This window comes from Heterodontus francisci, chromosome 32, assembly GCF_036365525.1.
Source record: "Heterodontus francisci isolate sHetFra1 chromosome 32, sHetFra1.hap1, whole genome shotgun sequence".
NCBI lineage: Eukaryota > Metazoa > Chordata > Chondrichthyes > Heterodontiformes > Heterodontidae > Heterodontus > Heterodontus francisci.
In genome coordinates, this window is record NC_090402.1 from 1,212,853 (window position 1) to 1,232,834 (window position 19,982).

At 46.2% G+C, this 19,982-nt stretch overlaps 1 protein-coding gene across 1 annotated transcript in view; it reads left to right on the top strand.

Moving 5' to 3' along the window:
- Positions 1-19,982, top strand: part of adamtsl2 (ADAMTS-like 2) — a 203,765-nt gene that overhangs the window by 113,558 nt on the left and 70,225 nt on the right. Inside the window, exons 15-16 of the mRNA XM_068011827.1 lie at positions 8,831-8,957; positions 10,364-10,577. Coding sequence (XP_067867928.1) covers positions 8,831-8,957; positions 10,364-10,577 — 341 coding nt within the window. The remainder of the gene's footprint in view (positions 1-8,830; positions 8,958-10,363; positions 10,578-19,982) is intronic.

Consider the following 19,982-nt stretch of genomic DNA (forward strand, 5'->3'; position numbering starts at 1 on the left):
AAATCGCCAGGGCCGGATGGATTGCATTCCAGGTTTTTAAAGACAGGCAGGGAGGAAATAGCGGATGCGCTGAAGATCATTTTCAAATCCTCACTAAATACAGGAGAGGTACCAGACGATTGGAGGTCTGCGAACGTTGTACCGTTGTTTAAAAAGGGTGCGAGGGATGGGCCAAATAATTATAGGCCGGTCAGTCTGACCTCAGGGGTGGGTAAATTGTTAGAATCTATTCTGAGGGACAGGATAAACTGCCACTTAGAAAGGCACGGATTAATCAGGGATAGTCAGCATGGATTTGTTAAGAGAAGGTCATGTCTTACTTCCTCAAAAAACCCAATTAAGTTAGTAACAAGAAGGATTAATGAGGGAAGTGCAGTGGATGTGGTCTACATGGATTTTAGTAAGGCATTTGAGAAGGTCCCATATGGCAGATTGGTCAGTAAAATGAAAGCCCATAGGATACAGGGAAATGTGGCAGGTTAGATACCAGAATTAGCTCAGTGACAGGAAACAAAGGGTAGTAGTCGACAGATGTTTTTGTGAATGGAAAGCTGTTTCCAGTGGCATTCCACAAGGCTCAGTATTGGGTCCCTTTCTGTTTGTGGTATATAATAATGATTTGGACTTAAATGTGGGAGGCATGATTGGGAAATTTGCTGATGACACAAAAATTGGCCCTGTAGTTGATAGTGAAGAGGATAGCTGTAGACGCCAGAAAGATATCAATGGTTTGGTTCAGAGGGCAGAAAAGTGGCAAATGGAATTCAATCCAGAGAAGTGTGAGGTAATGCATTTGGGAAGGGCAAATAAAGCAAGGGAATACATAATAAACGGGAGGACTTTGAGAGGGGTAGAAGAAGTGAGAGACCTTGGAGTGCATGTCCGCAGGTCCTTGAAGGTGGCAGGACAGGTAGATAGAGTGGTGAAGAAGGCATATGGAATGTTTTCCTTTATTAGCTGAGGTATAGAATTCAAAAGCAGGGATGTAATGCTGGAACTGTATAAAACGTTGGTTGGGCCACAGCTGGAGTATTGCGTACAGTTCTGGTCAGCACATTACAGAAAGGACATAATTGCTCTGGAGAGAGTACAGAGGAGATTTACAAGAATGTTTCCAGGGCTCGAAGGTTGCAGCTATGAGGAAAGATTAGATAGGCTTAAGTTGTTTTCCTTAGAACAGAGGAGGCTGAGGGGTGACTTAATTGAGGTGTACAAAATTATGAGGGGCCTAGATAGAGTAGACAGGAAGGACCTGTTTCCCCTAGCGAGAGTCCATTACCAGGGGGCACAGATTTAAGGTGATTGGTAGAAGGATTAGAGGGGACATAAGGAAAACCTTTTTCACCCAGTGGGTGGTGGGTGTCTGAAATTCACTGCCAGGAACGGTGGTGGAGGCAGAAACCCTCAAGTCTTTTAAAAGGTACTTGGACATGCACCTGAAGTGCTGTGACTGGCAAGGCTATAGACCAGGTGCAGGAAAGTGGGATTAGATTGGGCGGCTAGTTTATTCGGCCGGCACGAACACAACAGGCTGAATGGTCTCCTTCTGTGCCCTAATTTTTCTATGGTTCTATGTCCTTCAGAGCTCAGCTAACTCAGTCAGTAGTGGTGCTACCCTGCCAGTTTTGGTGATGGACATTGAAGTCCCCCACCTAGAGGGCATTCTGTGCCCATGCTACCGTCAGTGCTTCTTCCAAATGGTGTTCAACATGGAGGAGTACTGATTCATCAGCTGGGGGAGGGCAGTAGCTAGTAATCAGCAGGAGGTTTCCTTGCCTATGTTTGACCTGATGCCATCAGACTTTATGGGATCCGAAGTCAATATTGAGGGCACCAAGGGCCACTGCCTCCCAACTGTATACCATTGTGCTACCAGCTCTGATTGGTCTGCCCTGCCAGTGGGACAGGACGTACCCAGGGATGGTGATGGAGGAATCTGGGACATTGGCTGTCTGGTATGATTCGATTAGTATGACTATGTTAGGCTGTCGCTTGACTAGTCTGTGAGACAGCTCTCCCAATTTTGGTACAAGTCCCCAGATGTTAGTGAGGAGGACTTCGCAGGATCGACGGGTAGAGTGTGCCTTTGTCATTTCTGGTGCCTAGGTCCATGTAGAGTGGTCCGTCTGATTTCATTCTTCTTCAACATTTCTGTAGCTGTTTGATGCAACTGAATGGCTTACCAGGCCATTTCGGAGAGCAGTTAAGAGTCAATCACATTGCTGTGGGACTGGAGTCACATGTGGGCCAGACTGGGTAAGGGCCGGAGATTTACTTCCCTAAAGGGCATTAGTGAACCAGATGGGTTTTTACAACAATCTGGTAGTTTCATGGTCACCAAGACTAGCTTTTTATTCCACATTTATTGGTTGATTAAATTTAAGTTCCACCAGCTGCCATAGAGTATTAGTCCAGTAACGTTACCACAATGCTACCATTCCTGGTAGCATAAATGGTGAAAGACTGAGAAATGTTGGTTTTCAGAGGGACATGGGTGTCCTTGTACATGATTCACAGAAATTTACCATGGGGGTACAGCAAGCAATTAGAAAAGCAAATGGTATGTTAGCCTTTATTACAAAGGAATAGGAGTATAAGAGTAAAAATGTTTAACTGCAGTTATATAGAGCGTTGGTGAGGCCACACCTGTTTTGTCCTCCTTAGCTAAGAAAGGAAAACTTGCTTTGGAGGGCATGCAACAAAGGTTCAGTAAACCAATTGCTGGGGTGAGGAGATTGGCCTACCAGAAGAGATTGAAAAGAATGGGCCTATATTCCCTATAATTTAGAGGAATGTGAGGTGATTTCATTGAAATATATAAAATGCTTAAGTGGCTTGATGGGGTAGATGCTGTGAGGTTGTTTCCTCTGACTGGAGAGTCTAGAACTAGGGGGTGTAGTTTCAGAAAAAGGATCAGCCATTTAGGACTTTGATGAGGAGAAATCTCTTCACTCAAAAGGCTGTGAATCTTTGGAATTCTTTACCCCAGGGGAATGTGGATGCTGAGACATTAGTATATTTAAGACAGAGATCAAGAGATTTTTGGATACTAACGGAATCACGGGATATGAGGTTAGTGCGGGAAGGTGGAGTTGAGGTAGAAGATCTGCCATGATCTTGTTAAATGGTGGAGCAGCCTCGAATGGCCTACTTCTCCTATTTCTTATGTTCTTATATTCTTCTGAATAAAATTGAGCACTAGTTAAATTGTCTTCAGAGAGACTGGCTGACAGGTTAGTCAGAATTACTGTGGGCAGAATTTTAACCTGCAAGGTGGGGGGCAGGTGCCAGTGCATGTGTTGGGGTTAAAAAATCAAAACATGCAGACATGTAGGAAACCCAACATGATCCCATTCACTTCAGCATTTAATCAGTGCGTGATTGGCAGTGTGAGGGAAACCCCCATGGGGATGGCAGGTCAGTGAATTGAATATGTAAAAAGGCAATTGAAAGCACATTTAAGCGCGTTCTAGCTTTAACTGCCTGCGTCTGGATTTCTTGAGCTGACTGAAACTTGCCAGGGTCAACAAGGTGAGAGCACAGTGGGAACTGATGGCTCTGCAAAATTGACAGGCTGGAAACCCTTTAAGTACTGAAACAGGACAGCTGCTTCCTTGCCTAGGTGAAAGGCTTTTGCTCACGAGACTTGTTCTGAGAGTGTGCTTTCACTGCTTTGGAGGTGATTTCTGCTATCTTGGTCTTTTCTTATCTTGATCTGTACTTCCCTGCAGCATGGGAGTAGCTTATGCAGCTGTATATTGGCGCCCTAATGAGGAGCAGTCAGAGCAACACTGACAGCAGCAGGAGCAACACCAGCAGCTGCCTTCTCCTCAGCTACCTGCTACTACTCCAGGGCAGAGGGGATGGACACAGAGCTCCAGTTCCAAGAGCTGATACTCCCAAGCAGGTTATGCAGGCAGAGGATCCTCTGTCTTGGCATGATTGAGCAACAGTGCCTCAGGAGGCTCAGACTTTCATGGAAGGTCATTGCTTACATCTGCAGCCTCCTGGAACAAGTGGGCTAGGCGGGCATGCATTGCCAATGGCTGTCAAGGTCACCCCAGCCCTGAATTTCTTCACCTCTGGCTCCTTCCAGGGATCTGCAGGATTTCACAATCTGCTACACACAAATACATCTCCCGGGTGACGGATGACATGTTTGTCAGGGATGCCATTACATGCATTTTGTTACCAATGAGGCCAGTCAGTACCAGAGGACTCTTGCATTTGCTGCAGTGGCTGGATTCTCAGAGACAGGGAGCCAAAGACTGCACATGTGCACCCTCGTGTCAACCAGCAGTAATTGTCAATTGAAAGGGATTCCAGTCCATCAATGTTCAACTGGTAGGTGACCACTGGAAAGTTTTCGTGCATGTCTGTGCAAGATATCTTGGAAGTTGCCATCAGCCTTCATACTGCGTCAGTCGTATTTCCTGCAGATCGTAGCACCTTCAAACAAAGTTAGCAGATGGCTGCTAGGAGACAAGGATCCTCTAAGGCCGTGGCTGATGATACCTGCGAGGAGCCTTACCACTGATGCAGAGCAAACCATTGTGTTGCTGAAGATGCAATTCAGGTGTCTGGATAGATCGGAGATCCCCCTTCAGCATGAGGGTGTCTAGAATGGTAGTGGTGTGCTTTGCCTTACTCAACATTGTACTGCAGACAGATCTGGGGCTGCAAGAGGAGAAAGGTGATGACAGCTCTGCATCCTTGGAGGATGAGGAGGAGGAGGAGCAGCATGAGGACAGTCACTTGGACAAGTGTGGATTAATTAAGTAAAGCTAGCAGGGATTTGTTAAAGGCAAATAGTGTTTAACTAGCTTAATTGAATTTTTTGACGAGGTAACAGGGTTAATGAGGGTAATGCAGTTGATGTGGTGTATATGGACTTCTAAATTGTGTTTGATAAGGTGCCACATAATAGACTTGACAGCAAAGTTGAAGCCCATGGAATAAAAGGGATAGTGGCAGCATGGATATGAAGTTGGCTGAGTGATAGGAAACAGAGTAGTGGTGAATGGTTGTTTTTCGGATTGGAGGAAGGTACACAGTGGTGTTCCCCAGGGATCGGTACAGGACCACTGCTTTTTTTGATATACATGATCTAGATTTGGGTGTGGAGGGCACAATTTCAAAATTTGCAGATGACACACATCTTGCAAGTATTGTGAACTGTGAGGAGGATACTGATAGACTTCAAGAGGACATGGAGAGGCAGTGGAATGGGCAGACACGTGGCAGCTGCAATTTAATGCAGAGAATTGTAAAGTGGTACATTTTGGTAGGAGGAACGAGGCAAGGCAATATAAACTAAAGGGTACAATTCTAAAGGGGGTGCAGGCACAGGGAGAACTGGGTGTATATGTGCACAAATTGTTGAAGGTAGCAGGGCAGGTTGAAGAAGTGGTTAAGAGAGAGCATGCAGGATCCTGAGCTTCATAAATAGAGGCATTGGTTACAAAAGCAAGGAAGTCATGATGAACCTTTGTAAACCACTGGTTTGGTCTCAACTAGAGTATTGTGTCCAATTCTGGGTACTGCACTTTAGGAAGGATGTGAAGGCTTTAGGGAGGGTGCAGAAAAGATATACATGAATGGTTCTAGGGATGAGCGACTTCAGTTATATGGATAGATTGGAGAAGCTGGGGTTGTTCTTAAAGAGAGGCTGATAGAGGTGTTCAAAATCATGAGTCTAGACAGTGCAGATAGAGAGCAACTGTTCCCATTGGTGGAAGGGTCTAAAACCAGAAGACACCAATTTAAGGTGAATGGCAAAAGAACTACCTCTCTATCTCTCTCTCTCTCTCTTCCCCCCCCCCACCCCCCCCCCGAGGGTCATCTTTTTAGGTAAAGATTCATCACATTTGAATCTCTTGTCAGGTGTCAGAGGGTCCTCTCCCCTGGTGTGACCAAGCAATAGTCCAGAATATGGAAACCATGGCTATCTATTGACTGTTCTGTTATAATGGTGCTACTTCACTCTTACTCATTTTGGTTTGGGTTGTGAGTCAGTCTGTCTCCAGAACCCTTTGTTAGTTCATGTAGGTAGGAGTCATCCATATGCAGTGGTGCTCCTTTCAGTTTCAATGGGTTCTCGCAGAGCTATTTCAGGCGAGGTTAACAAGTTTCATCCTCAACATTGGAGGTGTCTATTGTCAAGAAGCAAGAGAGGAAATAGCAGAAGGTCTGACCATCATTTTCCAGTCCTCACAGGATACAAGTGTGTTGTCTGAGGATTGGAGAACTGCTAACGTTGTACCTCTGTTCAAAAAGGGAGCGAGGGATAGACCAAATAATTACAGGCCTCTCAGTCTAACCTCCATAGTGGACAAATTATTGGAATCTGTTCTGAGAGACAGGATAACTTAGAAAGGGACAGGTTAATCAAGATTGTCAGCATGGATTTGTTAGAGGAAGATCTTGTTTGACTAAATTTGAATGAGTTTTTTGAAGACGTAACAAGGAAGATAGATGAGGATAATGCAGTTGATGTGGTCTGCATGGATTTTAGCAAGGGTTTTGACAAGGTCCCACATGGCAGACTGGTTAAAAAAATAAAATCCCACGCGGATCCAGGGAAATGCAAGCAAGTTGGATACAAACTTGGTTCAGTGGCAGGAAACAAAGGGTAATTATTGACAGGTGTTTTAGCGACTGGAGGGCTGTTTCCAGTGGTGTTCCGCAGGGCTCAGTACTGGGTCTCTTGCTTTTTGTGGTATAAACGATTTGGACATAAATGTAGGGGGCATGATCAAGAAGTTTGCAGATGACACAAAGATTGGCCATGTAGTAGATAGTGAGGAGGATAGCTGTAAGCTGCAGGAAGATATTGATGGTCTGGTCAGATGGGCAGAAAACTAGCAATTGGAATTCAACCTGGAGAAGTGTGAGGTGATGCATTTGGGGAGGTCAAATAAAGCAAAGGAATACACGATTAATGGGAAAATACTGAAACGTAGAGGAAGTGAGGGACCTTGGAGTGAATGTCCACAGATCCCTGAAGGTAGCAGGACAGATTGATAAGGTGGTTAAGAAGGCAAATGGAACCCTTTCCTTTATTAGCCGAGGTATAGAATATAAGAGCAGGGAGGCTATGCTGGAACTGTATAACTCATTGGTTAGGCCACAACTTGAATACTGTGTGAAGTTCTGGTCACCTCATTACAGAAAGGATGTAATTGCACTAGAGAGGATGTAATTGCACAAAGGAGATTTACAAGGATGTTGCCAGGATTGGAAAAATGCAGCTGTGAGAAAAGATTGGATAGGCTGGTGTTGTTCTCCTTGGAACAGTGAAGGCTGATAGGAGATTTGATTGAAATGCACAAAATTTTGAGGGGCCTGGATAGAGTGGAAGTGAAGGGTCTATTCACCTTAGCAGAGAGGTCAGTGACAAGGGGGTCATAGATTTAAAGTGATTGGTAGAAAAATTCGAGGGAAGATGAGGAAAAACTTTTTTCACCCAGAGGATGGTGGGGGTCTGGAACTCACTGCCTGAAAGGGTAGTTGAGGCAGAAACCCTCAGCTCATTCAAAAGGAGTCTGGATATGCAGCTCAATTGCCGTAATCAGCAGGACTACGGACCAAATGCTGGAAGGTGGGATTAGTAATAGGTGGATCGTTTTTCGGCCGGCACAGACACGATGGGCCAAGTGGACTCTTTCTGTGCCTTAAACTTTCTATGATTCTGTAGAGGAGGGAGTTACCTGACCGCTGCCCCATTTTGTCTCTGCTATAAGTGTCCATGTTCTTGTGGTTCAGTTTTACAATTGACTTTTTATTTTCATAATTCCTCCAATTCATTGTTTATTTCATCCTGGCTCCTTCTGAGCATGACAAAGTCCATATTATAGCCATCACCAAGACTGCTTCCACTTCTGCAATAGTGTTTGCTTCCACCTCCAGCTCACTTTCAACAACACTAAAACCCTAATACATGCTTTGTTTACCTCAAGGCCCAATTTTTCCAATGCATTTCTCACTGCTAGTGACTGCACCCCTCACAGACTCCAGTTCATTCAAAATGTCATCCCTCATCCTGACCTGCTTACCTATCTGCCTGTCCTCAATGGGCTAGATTCAAAATCCATGTCCACCAGAGATGGAAGACAAGGTCTTGGTTTCTGTGCTGCCTAAATACAAAACCACCCAGGTCAAAGACACCAGCCATATCCTTTGTGAAGTCTTCTTCGCTCAATTGGTAGCATTCTTACTTCTGAGTCAGTAAGCTGTGGGTTTGAGTTCCACTACAACCTTGATGTATATAATCTAAACTGACACCTCAATTCATCCACAAGATGGCTCTCCAACAATGCAATACCATTTAGTGTTGCACTGAAAACTAGATCTATACCCAGGTGTTTTCAACAATGACTTTGGTGATGCCTCCTAAAGTAAACATGATCATCTTTCTTCTGTGAGAGCACCTCAGGGTATTCTGTTGTATTAATGCACTAAAATTGCTGTTGGGAAAGCAAACTTGCTAGTGCAGCAGAAAGCATTCATGATCTCCGGTCAGTACTTACTTGGAGAAGCAGGGCGGTGACCAAAATCTGTTAAGAGTCCACTAATGGACAGCTTTGCAGGGTAGGTTTTGTTGATGTCTCCATTGAGGAGTAGCTAAAAACATAGCATAATGAATCAAAAATATCTTGTAACCAGACTGTAAAATACTGGTATTAATTCACAGCCAGATACCAGAGCTGATAATGTGTTCATTTGCTGCCGAGTAACTGTATGTGCTACCCTTACCCATGGAGCAGGATTAAAAGAGAAATGCTGTCACGTATAATGTGTTCCTATTTAAACAATTGTTTATTGTGTGCAGGAGTATCCACTTCTTATGCATTGTGTGTTCGTTATGATGGCATTGAAGTTGACGATTCATATTGTGATTCTGTGACTCGGCCAGAGCCAGTTCATGAGTTTTGTGTTGGAAGAGAATGTCAACCAAGGTAAGTAATCAGTTTTCTGTTTGTTATCCTTTTGCATACCTGTATTTATTAAAAATGGGTTATTTCTCAAAGTGTGTCTGGAGCTGTAGTGTATTAAATATTGACCTTTAACAAAAAGTAGTAGCATATGGTGTTAAAGGGAGCTGATGGGTAGAGAGATAACTAGGGGACAGAAAGGGAAGAGTAAATGGATGTTTTTTTGGATTGATAGGGTTTGGGTAGTTGCTGTACGTCAAGGATCTGCACTAGAATGTCTTTTGCATTCCATTTATATAACTTATTTGGACATAATAAGGGGAATATTGGAGTTTGCTGAAAGAAAATTAGAAGAAATATTGTCACACAGCGTTACGAGAACATGGAACTCTTTAGTACAAGTTGTTATTGATGCAGAGAGTAAAATATCATTTAAAGGAAATTGGATAAGGATTTGAAAAGGATACATAAAAACATAGAAATGGGATTAGAAGTTGAAGAGCTAGCACTTGGGCAGGTGCGATGGGACGAATAGTCTCCTTCTTTGTTATGGCTTAAGACTGTATTTCAAGGACTGGTTTTATGTAAGGTCTTCCACTTCAGTTATGAACATGGTGAGTTGTTGATCTCAATTACACTACAAAACAGAGATGCTGGACAGAAATGTGTCTGGGCCTGTTTTTGGGCCCAGACTCAGCGCTGTGCTAGCAGCTGCACTCAAACCAAGAGGCCTAAGGATCGATAGAAATTGGTCCCGGACCTCATGAGCATTCTTGGGAGTGAGTTACACCTCCACAGGCAGCTTGCCTTATAAGATAAAACTATTTAGGCCTGCCTGCCTACCTTGCCAAGGAAAAAAAGGAAATTCTTGGACGCAGACAGGAACAGAAGTCGTGTGTATGCGTGTACACATTTAATTTTGTCAGAAAGCCTGTGAGTAATTAGTGAAAAACGACATTCAATTTGCTGTTGTTTTGAAAGAAAATAGATCATAAGAGCAAGAAAAGGCTATTAGGCCCAAGTTTAAGAAAACTTTGTTCCATCTGACCAGCCTCAGAGTTCAAAAACAAAGCACACAATTTGCTACATATATCCCCAATTAACTTTATCTCCATGCCTATCCAACTGCCTCTTAAAATTACTGATATTAATGGCCTTGATTGCCTTCCTGGGAAATCCATTCCAAATATTCACCACCTGCTGTAGACCCATTCATTTCCTCTTCTCAGTTTCATCTCATATTCCCTCTTTGTGCTCTTAAGACCATGGCAAAGTTACGCAGAGTTAAACTTGCCGATACCTTTCAAGATCTTCAATATCACAACTAACTTTTCCTTTGCTTCCTTCATTCCTTTTTAATTTGGAATAGGGGGACAGAGTATTCACATAGCATGCACTGGTTTATCCGTTATGTAAATAACTTGTTGCAGATGGGAGACGAGTAGCTGGAGTGAATGCTCACGCACCTGTGGAGAAGGACACCAATTCCGGATAGTCCGCTGCTGGAAGATTATCTCTGCAGGTTTTGACAGCTCAGTGTACAATGAAATGTGTGAATCTGCTGATCTTTCCAGGCCATCAGAACGCAAAATCTGCAAAAACCCAGCTTGTGGCCCACAATGGGAGATGTCGGAGTGGTCAGAGGTAGGATTAATCCATGTTTTTGCATGTAACAAATATAGTCTTTAATGTTCCTTCAATTGTTGTTTCCATGTACATAAAAAATCCAATAGAGAGATTACTAAGGATTCCTGTTACTAAGAAATTTTTATTCTGAGTTACTTGGTTTTTAGAATCATAGGGGGAAAAATTGGATCAGACATGAAAACAGGCATGGGGATTGCGATGTGCGATGAACCTGCACCCATTCCTTCCAATGCAGGCAGCTCACAAACTTCGTGCTGCCCGCTTCTTATAGCGATTGCAGCTTTAAGCCAGCACTAAGCATGCTGCTGAGTGGTTGGACGCCTGAGTGGGGGGCACAAAATCATGAGGGGCTAGCACGGGTCCAAGCTAGCCTGCGCTACTTAAAGCAAGCCTGCACCTCTTAAAGCGGCAGTGCATTCTAGCAGGTGCTAGAACTGGTTGCACAAGTAATTTTGACCTGGAAAAGATACAAAATGGCACAATGTAGTAGAAAGCAGACTCCAAAGTTCTCCGATACAGCACTGAAGGTCTTGGTGCAAGAGCTCAACAGGAGGAGAGATCCTATATCAACAGGGGCTAGGAGGTCCTCCAGACAAACTCTCAGAAGGGAGTGGGAGCAGATAACCTTGCAGATCATTACCAGCAGTCTAGCCTTGAGGATCTGGATCCAGTGCCAAAAGAAGTTCAATGACCTCACAAGTGGTCACAGTTCTTGAATGCATCTTCAAATGCCACATTCCACCAACTGCATGCACCACTAGGGTTACACACTGCTCAATGCACCCCAACCCCATTTTTCACCTACCAACAATCTCTATCAATCATGACTCATACCTAACATTCATAGCTGTACCTCACATTCACACACCTAGCACTGCTGCAAGCCAAACACCCACATTTCACACCTTGCACACACTGCTATCTATTGAATCATACCACCACATCACCCAAACACATTTCAACACACTCAGTGACACACTTCCCTCTCTCCTGCAGTACAAGGTGGCACACAGCTGAAAGCAGCAGCATGACCTCACGCCAATGGAAGAAATGGTGCTTGCCATCGTTGGAATGGCCATGACTGAAGCGGTGACCAGCGGCCGGATTGAAAGGTTCGAAGCTGAAGGTATGCATCTACCTAATCATCCTCCTCACATCCCACTTCCCCCTCATTGCACAATCTCTTCTGATTCCCAAGCTGCTGATGGTGTAAGCACCAGCTCTTACTTTCCACCCTCTTCTCACCCCAACCTTACCCTTGTACCTTTCTCCTTTCAGATACCCAAGAACTGCCACCTGTCAGGAAGTGATGCATGAGCATGAAGTGGAAGAGAAGAAGAGACTGATGATAAGGAAACACGGTCACTCAATCTCACACTCGCAGCCACCAGCTCAGATACACATGCTTTAGAGCGTAGCATCGAAGCAGGACCTGCACGGGGTGAGTCACCGGTCATGAGTGGCCTGCAGCCAGGGCAGGGAGATAGGGCAGCATAGGTGCCAGCTCACCAGAGGGGGTAGTTGCATACAAGTTCAGCTGTGGGGCTGTTTCAGATGAGGACTTTGATAGGCGACATATAGGAAAAGGCTGATGAGATTGTACACATATGTATGGTGCATTGGCAGACCTGCCAGAAAGCCTGTGGTCACTGTCAGGGAACATGGAGGGGAGCCCGGCACCAACATGGCAAAAGGCTTTGCACAGAGCTTAAAGCCCATCCTTTCCCATATAGAAGTGGTTGCCAAGCTCACGAGAACACTTGTGGACTCAACCATGATGCACAAGCAGAAGCTATCCAGCGTCTGAGTGCTGCAGTGAAAGGTCAGACTGCCATGCATGCTCAGACTGCTGCCATCATAGCTGCAGAACCAGTGCTCAAAAGGGCTTCCACGGCATTCCAGCAATCTGCCCTCCAACTGACTACTAGGATTGCTGAGGTGCCTCCCAGGGGAGTGGCAGTGGCTGCATGGAGACATAACTACTGTCCTCTCTCAGGAAGACAGTATTCGTTCTCCCACATTGTCACTCCGTCACTGCTTTGCTGTTGCCTGTCAACCCAGTCCAGATTACTGGCTTCCATGCCGAGGTACTGCAGTCCAAAGCAGGGCCTACCTGGGGCCAGAGCTGAACGAGGTTGTCTGGCAAGGCCATCTGCAGTCTCACCCACTGAATGTCAGCAACATACTGCCAGCCTTGCTGCAGTCACTGGGGTAGCACTGCATAGGAGGACTAGGCCAGGCAAAGGCACATGGAAGACAGGCACTAAGGGAATGTACAAGGGTGATTAGTTGACTTTTATATGGAATATCGAATGGTTTGTTTGATAAAGTTGGTTTGGAATAGTTGTTTTGTGGTGACCTTTGTTTCAGCATTGTGACCAAGAATACGCTGTGATCGTCAGTAACAAAGGGAAGATAAAGTGTGGGACTGTTGTTGAATGAGGAATTTTGGGTTTGCAATTGGGTATCACGGACAGCCTAGCTGGAGAGGGGATGTGTTGGTTTTCTGCTCCCTTCCTCTTCCTCCTTGCTCCTGCTCCCCCTCTCCCTCTTTGTCCTCCACAGCTGTTCACTGTATACCTGGTGATGGTGAGGTGGTTCAGCATGCAAAAGTTCACACTGAATCTTGACAGGCGCTCTGGCATGTACTGCAGGACTCCAGAATGGTCCAGACAGCGGAAGCTTTGCTTAAACACCCCAATAGTTTGCTGAGTGACATTTAGTGTGGCAGCATAGCTTTCGTTATATGCATGGTTCCCACGTGTGCTTGGGTTGCGTACTGGAGTCTTGAGCCAGATGGTCAGCTGATGGCCCTTGTCGCCCAGTAGCCATCCTCTGGTTTGATGTAGTGGCTCAAACACTGGTACAGTGGACTGGCACAGAATAAAGGCATTATGATTGCTGCCAGGATAGAGGGCATTCACATGCATGATGTGCTGATCATATTCACACACCAACAGCAAAATAGGGGCAAGGAGCCCTTTGCAGTTGTGGTATATCTCTGCATTTAGACATAGCACCTACAAAGCAACGTCTGTACAGTCATTGGCACCCTGCACCCTGGGGAAGCCTGCTATCCTGGCAAAGCCATGTGCACATTCTGCCTGCTTCTCTCTCGAAAGAGAGAATGCAATGTATTCGCTCTCCTGGCATGCAGAGCGTCAGTCATCTACCGGATACAGCAATGGATGGCGAACTGCGAGATGTTAGAGCTATCACTTGCTCCATCATGGAAGGACCCTGACATGAAAAGGTTCATGGCCACGGTCACCTTTACAGCCACTGGCAGCGCCATCCTCACCCGGTCCTGAGCCTGCAGGTTTGTCTGCAGCAAGTGACAGATTTCAGTGAACACCTCCTTCATAAAACTGAGATGGTGTGCACACTGTTCCTTGCTGAAGTTGAAGTAAGAGAACTGTTCCCTGAAGACCATGGGTGGAACTGGCCTCATGCTGGGAGCCTTTTTTCCTCTCCTCCTCCTCCCTCTTCGAGCAGCTTGTTCTCCTCTGTGTTACCTTTGCTCAATGTCATGCTGCAAGCTAAGGTGGATGGTAACTATGACTAGGAGCAAGTCACAAGAGCGCAAGAGTAGGCCATTCGGCCTCTCGAGCCTGCTCTGTCATTTGATAAGATCATGGCTGAACTGATTGTGGCTTCAACTCCACTTTCCTTTCTGCCCCCCATAACACTTGACTCCCTTGTCTATCAGGAATCTAACTCAGCCTTGAATATATTCAATGACCCAGTCTGAGGAAGTGAATTCCACAGACTCATGACCCTTTTAGAGAGAAAAATCTCTCCTCATCTCCATCTTAAATGGGAGACCCCTAACTTTTAAACTGTTTCCCTTAGTTCTAGTTTCGCTCAGAAGTGGAAACATCTTTCCAGTACCTGCCCTGTCAAGTCCCCTCAGGATCTTCTGTTTCAATAAGATCACCTCTCATTCTTCTAAATTCCAATGCATACAGGCCCAACCTGTCCAACCTTTCCTCATCCCAGCAATCAGCGAGTGAACCTTCTCTGAACTGGTTCTAATACAATTCTTAAATAAGGAGACCAAAACTGTACATCGTACTCCAAATGCGGTCTACCTAAGGCCCTGTACAGCTGTAGCAACACTTCCCTACTTTTGTACTCGATTCTCCTTGCAATAAACACCAACATTCCATTTGTATTTGGGTTGTCTGAGCAGAACCCTTGAAGTGAAAACCAAGGCCGTCACCATATGCAACACCACTTCCTATGGACTCCATCATCATTTGCATCCATCTTCAGCCAGAAGTGGCGAGTGGATGATCCATCTCGGCCTTCTCCTGAGGTCCCCAGATGCCAGACTTCAGCCAATCCGATTCACTCCACGTGATTTCAACAAATGACTGAAGACCCTGGATATTGCAAGGGCTATGGGGTCTTAACAACATTCGACAATACTACTGAAGACCTGTGCTCCAGAACTAGCCATGCCCCTAGCCAAGCTGTTCCAGTACAGCTACAACAATGGCATCTACCCGGCAATGTAGAAAATTGCCCAGGTATGTCCTGTGCACAAAAAGCAGGGCAAATCCAACCTGACCAGTTACCACCCTATCAGTCTCCTCTTGATCATCAGCAAAGTGATGGGAGGGGTTGTCGACACTGCTATAAAGTGGCACTTGCTCCGCAATAACTTGTTCACTGACGCTCAGTTTGGGTTTCGCAAGGGCCACTCAGCTTCTGATCTCATTACAGCCTTGGTCCAAACATGGACAAAAGAGCTGAACTCCAGAGGTGAGGTGAGAGTGACTGCCCTTGACATCAAGGAAACATTTGACCAAGTATGGCACGAAGGAGCCCTAGCAAAACTGGAGTCAATGGGAATCGGGGTGGGGGGGGGGGGCGGTGGGGGGAGCTCTCCGCTAGTTGGAGTCATACCTAGCACAAAGGAAGATGGTTGTGGTTTTTGGAGGTCAATCATCTCATTCCCTGGACATCACTGCAGGTATTCCTCAGGGTAGTGTCCGAGGCCCAACCATCTTCAGCTGCTTCATCAATGACCTTCCCTCCATCATAAGGTCAGACGTGGAGATGTTCGCTGATGATTGCATAATGTTCAGCACCACTCGCGACTCCTCAGATACTGAAGCAGCCCGTGCCCATATGCAGCAAGACCTGGACAACATCTAGGCTTTGGCTGATAAGTGGCAAGTAACATTTGTGCCAGGCGATGACCTCCTCCAACGAGAGAAGCCTGCCATCTCCCCTTGAGGTTCAATGGCATTGCCATCGCTTAATCCCCCACAATCAACATCCTGGGGGTTACCATTGACCAGAAACTGAACTGGACCAGCCACATAACTGCTGTGGCTACAAGAGCATGTCAGAGGCTGGGATTTCTGTGGTGGGTAACTTACCTCCTGTCTCCCCAATGTCTGTCCACCATCTACAAGGCACAAGTTAGGAGTGTGATGGAACACTTTCCACTTGCCTGGATGGGTGCAGCTCCGACAACACTCAAGAAGCTCGACACCATCCAGGACAAAGCAGCTTGCTTGACTGGCACCCCATCCACAACCCTCAACCGTCACTCCTTCCACTATCGATGCACAGTGGCAGCAGTGTGTATCATCTACAAGATGCACTTCAGCAACTCACCAAGGCTCCTTCAACCCATGACCTCTACCACCTCGAAGGACAAGGGCAGCAGATGCATGGGAACACCAGCACCTGCAAGTTCCCCTCCAAGCCATGCACCATCCTGACTTGGAACTATATCGCCATTCCTTCACTGTCGCTGGGTCATAATCCTGGAACTCCATTCCCAACAGCACTTTGTTGCATAGTTGCCCATGTTTGACCTGTGCCATGAGACTTCATGGGTTCCGGAGTCGATGTTGAGGACTCCCAGGGCAACTCTCTTACGACTGTATACCACTTTGCCACCACCTCTGCTGGGTCTGTCCTGCCAGTGGGACAGGACATACCCGGGAATGGTGATGGCAGTGTCTGGGACATTGTCTGTAAGGTTTGATTCTGTGCGTATGACTGTGTTGCTTGACTAGTCTGTGGGACAGCTCTCCCAACTTTGGCACAAGCCCCTAGATGTTAATAAGGAGGACTTTGCAGGGTCGACAGGGCTGGGTTTGCCGTAGTCATTTCCATTGCCTAGGTTGATGCCGGGTGGTCTGTCTGGTTTCATTCTGTTTTATTAACTTCATAGCGGTTAGATACAACTGAGTGGCTTGCTCGGCTATTTCAGAGGGCATTGAAGAGTCAACCACATTGCTGTGGGTCTGGAGTCACATGTAGGCTAGACCAGGTAAGGACAGCAGATTTCCTTCCCTAAAGGACATTAGTGAACCTGATGGGTTTTTACAACAATCGACAATGGTTTCATGGCCATCATTAGACTAGCTTTTAATTCCATATTTATTAATTGAACTCAAATTCCACCTTCTGCTGTGGTGGGATAGAAACCCATGTCCCCACAGAAGTACCCTGGGTCTCTGGTTACTAGTCCGGTGAGAATACCACTACACCACCACCTCCCCATATTCCCATGCATCTGCTGCCTTTGTCCTTCTAGGTGATGTCAAAGGAGCCTTGGTGAGCTGCTGCAGTGCACCTTGTATATGGTACACACTGCTGTCACTGTGCTTTGGTGGTGGAGGGAGTGAATGTTGAAGGTGGTAGATGGGGTGACAATCAAGCAAGCTGCTTTGTCCTGGATGGTGTCAAACTTCTTGAGTGTTGGAGCTGCACCCATCCAGGCCAGTGGAGAGTATTCCATCACACTCCTGACTTGTGCCTTGTAGATGGTGGACAGGCATTGGGAAGACAGGAGGTGAGTTACTCGACGCAGAACTCCTAGCCTCTAACCTGCTCTTGTAGCCACAGTACTTATGTGGCTGGTCCAATTCAGTTTCTGGTCAATGGTGACCACCCAGGATGTTGATGTTGGGGGAATTCAGCAATGTTAATGCCATTGAACCTCAAGGGGAGATAGTTAGCTTCTCCCTTGTTTGAGATGGTCATTGCCTGACACTTGTGTGGCGCAAATGTTACTTGCCACTTTTCAGCCCAAGCCTAAATGATGTTCAGGTTTTGCTGCATCTGGACAGGGACTGCTTCAGTATCTGAGGAGTTGCGAATGGTGCTGAAAATTGTGCAATCATCAGCGAACATCCCACTTCTGACCTTATGATGGAGGGAAGGTCATTGATGAAGCAGCTGAAGATGGTTGGGTCTAGGACACTACCCTGAGGAATACCTGCAGTGATGTCCTGGGACTGAGATGATTGACCTCCAATAACCACAACCATCTTCCTTTGTGCTAGGTATGACTCCAACCAGTGGGGATTTCCCCCCCAATTCGCATTGACTCCAGTTTTGCTAGGGCTTTTGGATGACATACACGGTCGAATGCCGCCTTGATGTCAAGGTTGGTCACTCTCACCTCACCCTCTGGAGTTCAGCTCTTTTGTCCATGTTTGGACCAAGACCGTAATGAGATCAGGAGCTTTGTTTAGGCCGTAACTGGAGTTTTGTGTCCAGATCTGGGCACCACACTTTAAGAAGGATGCCAAGGCCCGAGAGAGGGTGCAGAGGAGACCTACCAGGATGATACCATAAAGGAGGAAGTTCAGTTATGTGGAGAGATTGGAGAAGCTGGGATTATTCCCCTTTGAACATAGTAGATTAAGGGGAATCCTAATAAGAGTTATTCAAAATTGAGGGGTTTTGATAGAGCAAGACACTATTTCCTTTGGCAAGTGGGCCCTAAATTACCTTCCGAGAGCAGAGCGGAGAGGAATGGAGCGGACCTGTGGGGAGAATGCCGGGAGCGGAGCCTATAAATCAACCCCGAGGATCGAGGCCCAGTCCCTTACCTTCCGGGAGCGGAGAGGAGCTCTTCCAGCGCGCCGGAAATTTGAAAAAAAAGCAAACAGTGACATCAGAGGGGAGCTGCAACGTGATTGGTTGGGAGAAGACGCAGAGGGCAGAGTAACTTACCTCGGGTGGGAAAAAAACTGAAAAGGTGACGGCACAGGAAATCTGTGACCTGATTGGCTAGTAGGGAATCTGCACTGAATTTGAAAATAAACCATTGATTAAAATTGATTAAAACCCTAATTAACTAATTAATTAATACGTAGAGGAGTAACTAAACCGGAGGGAGGAGATTACTGTATTTAGCATTTAATATTTATAGTAGAAATCTAGTGCTAGAGACCATATAGTTAATTGTAACTTAATTTAGTAAGGATTTAATAAGTATTTATTTATTTTAAATTAATTTATTAATTAGTGCTAGAAATGTCAGTTAGAGGGGTAAAGTGCTTCACCTGTGAGATGTGGGAAGTCCGTGACACTTCCAACGTTCCGGACAACTACATCTGCAGGAAGTGTACCCAATTGCAGCTCCTCACAGACCGCATGGATTGGTTGGAGCAGCAATTGGATGCACTTAGGAACATGCAGGTAGCGGAAAGCATCATAGACAGGAGTTTTAGAGACGTGGTTTCACCCAAGGTGCAGGCAGATAGATTGGTAACCGCTAGAAGGGGCAGGCAGTCAGTGCAGGAATCCCCTGTGACTATCCCCCTCTCTAACAAGTATACCGTTTTGGATACTGTTGGGGGGAGATGGCCTATCAGGGGAAAACAGCAGCAGCAGCCAGAGCAGTGGCACCACGGCTGGCTCTGTTGTTCAGCACGGAGGGACAAAGCGCAGAAGAGCAATAGTTATAGAGGACTCTATAGTCAGGGGCACAGATAGGCGCTTCTGTGGACGTGAAAGAGACTCCAGGATGGTATGTTGCCTCCCTGGTGCCAGGGTCAAGGATGTCTCTGAACGGGCAGAGGGCATTCTGAAGGGGAAGGGTGAACAGCCAGAGGTTGTGGTACACATTGGTGCGAACGACATAGGCAGGAAGAGTGACGACGTCCTGCAGGGGGAGTTCAGGGAGTTAGGTAGTAAATTAAAAAACAGGATCTCTAGGGTTGTAATCTCGGGATTACTCCCTGTGCCACGTGCCAGAGAGGCTAGAAATAGGAAGATAGTGCAGCTAAACACGTGGCTAAACAGCTGGTGTAGGAGGGAGGGTTTCAGATATCTGGATCATTGGGATCTCTTCCGGGACAGATGGGACCTGTACAAGAAGAACGGGTTGCGTCTAAACTGGAGGGGCACAAATATCATCGCTGCGAGGTTTGCTAGCGTCACTCGGGAGGATTTAAACTAGTGTGGCAGGGGGGTGGGAACCAGAGCAGTAGGTCAGCAGGTGAAATAACTGAGGGGGAACTAGTGAATAAGGCCAGTAAGACTGAGAGGAAGAGCAGGCAGGGAGATGATGCTGAGCACAGTGGGACTGGTGGTCTGAAGTGCATTTGTTTCGATACGAGACGTATAACGGGTAAGGCAGAT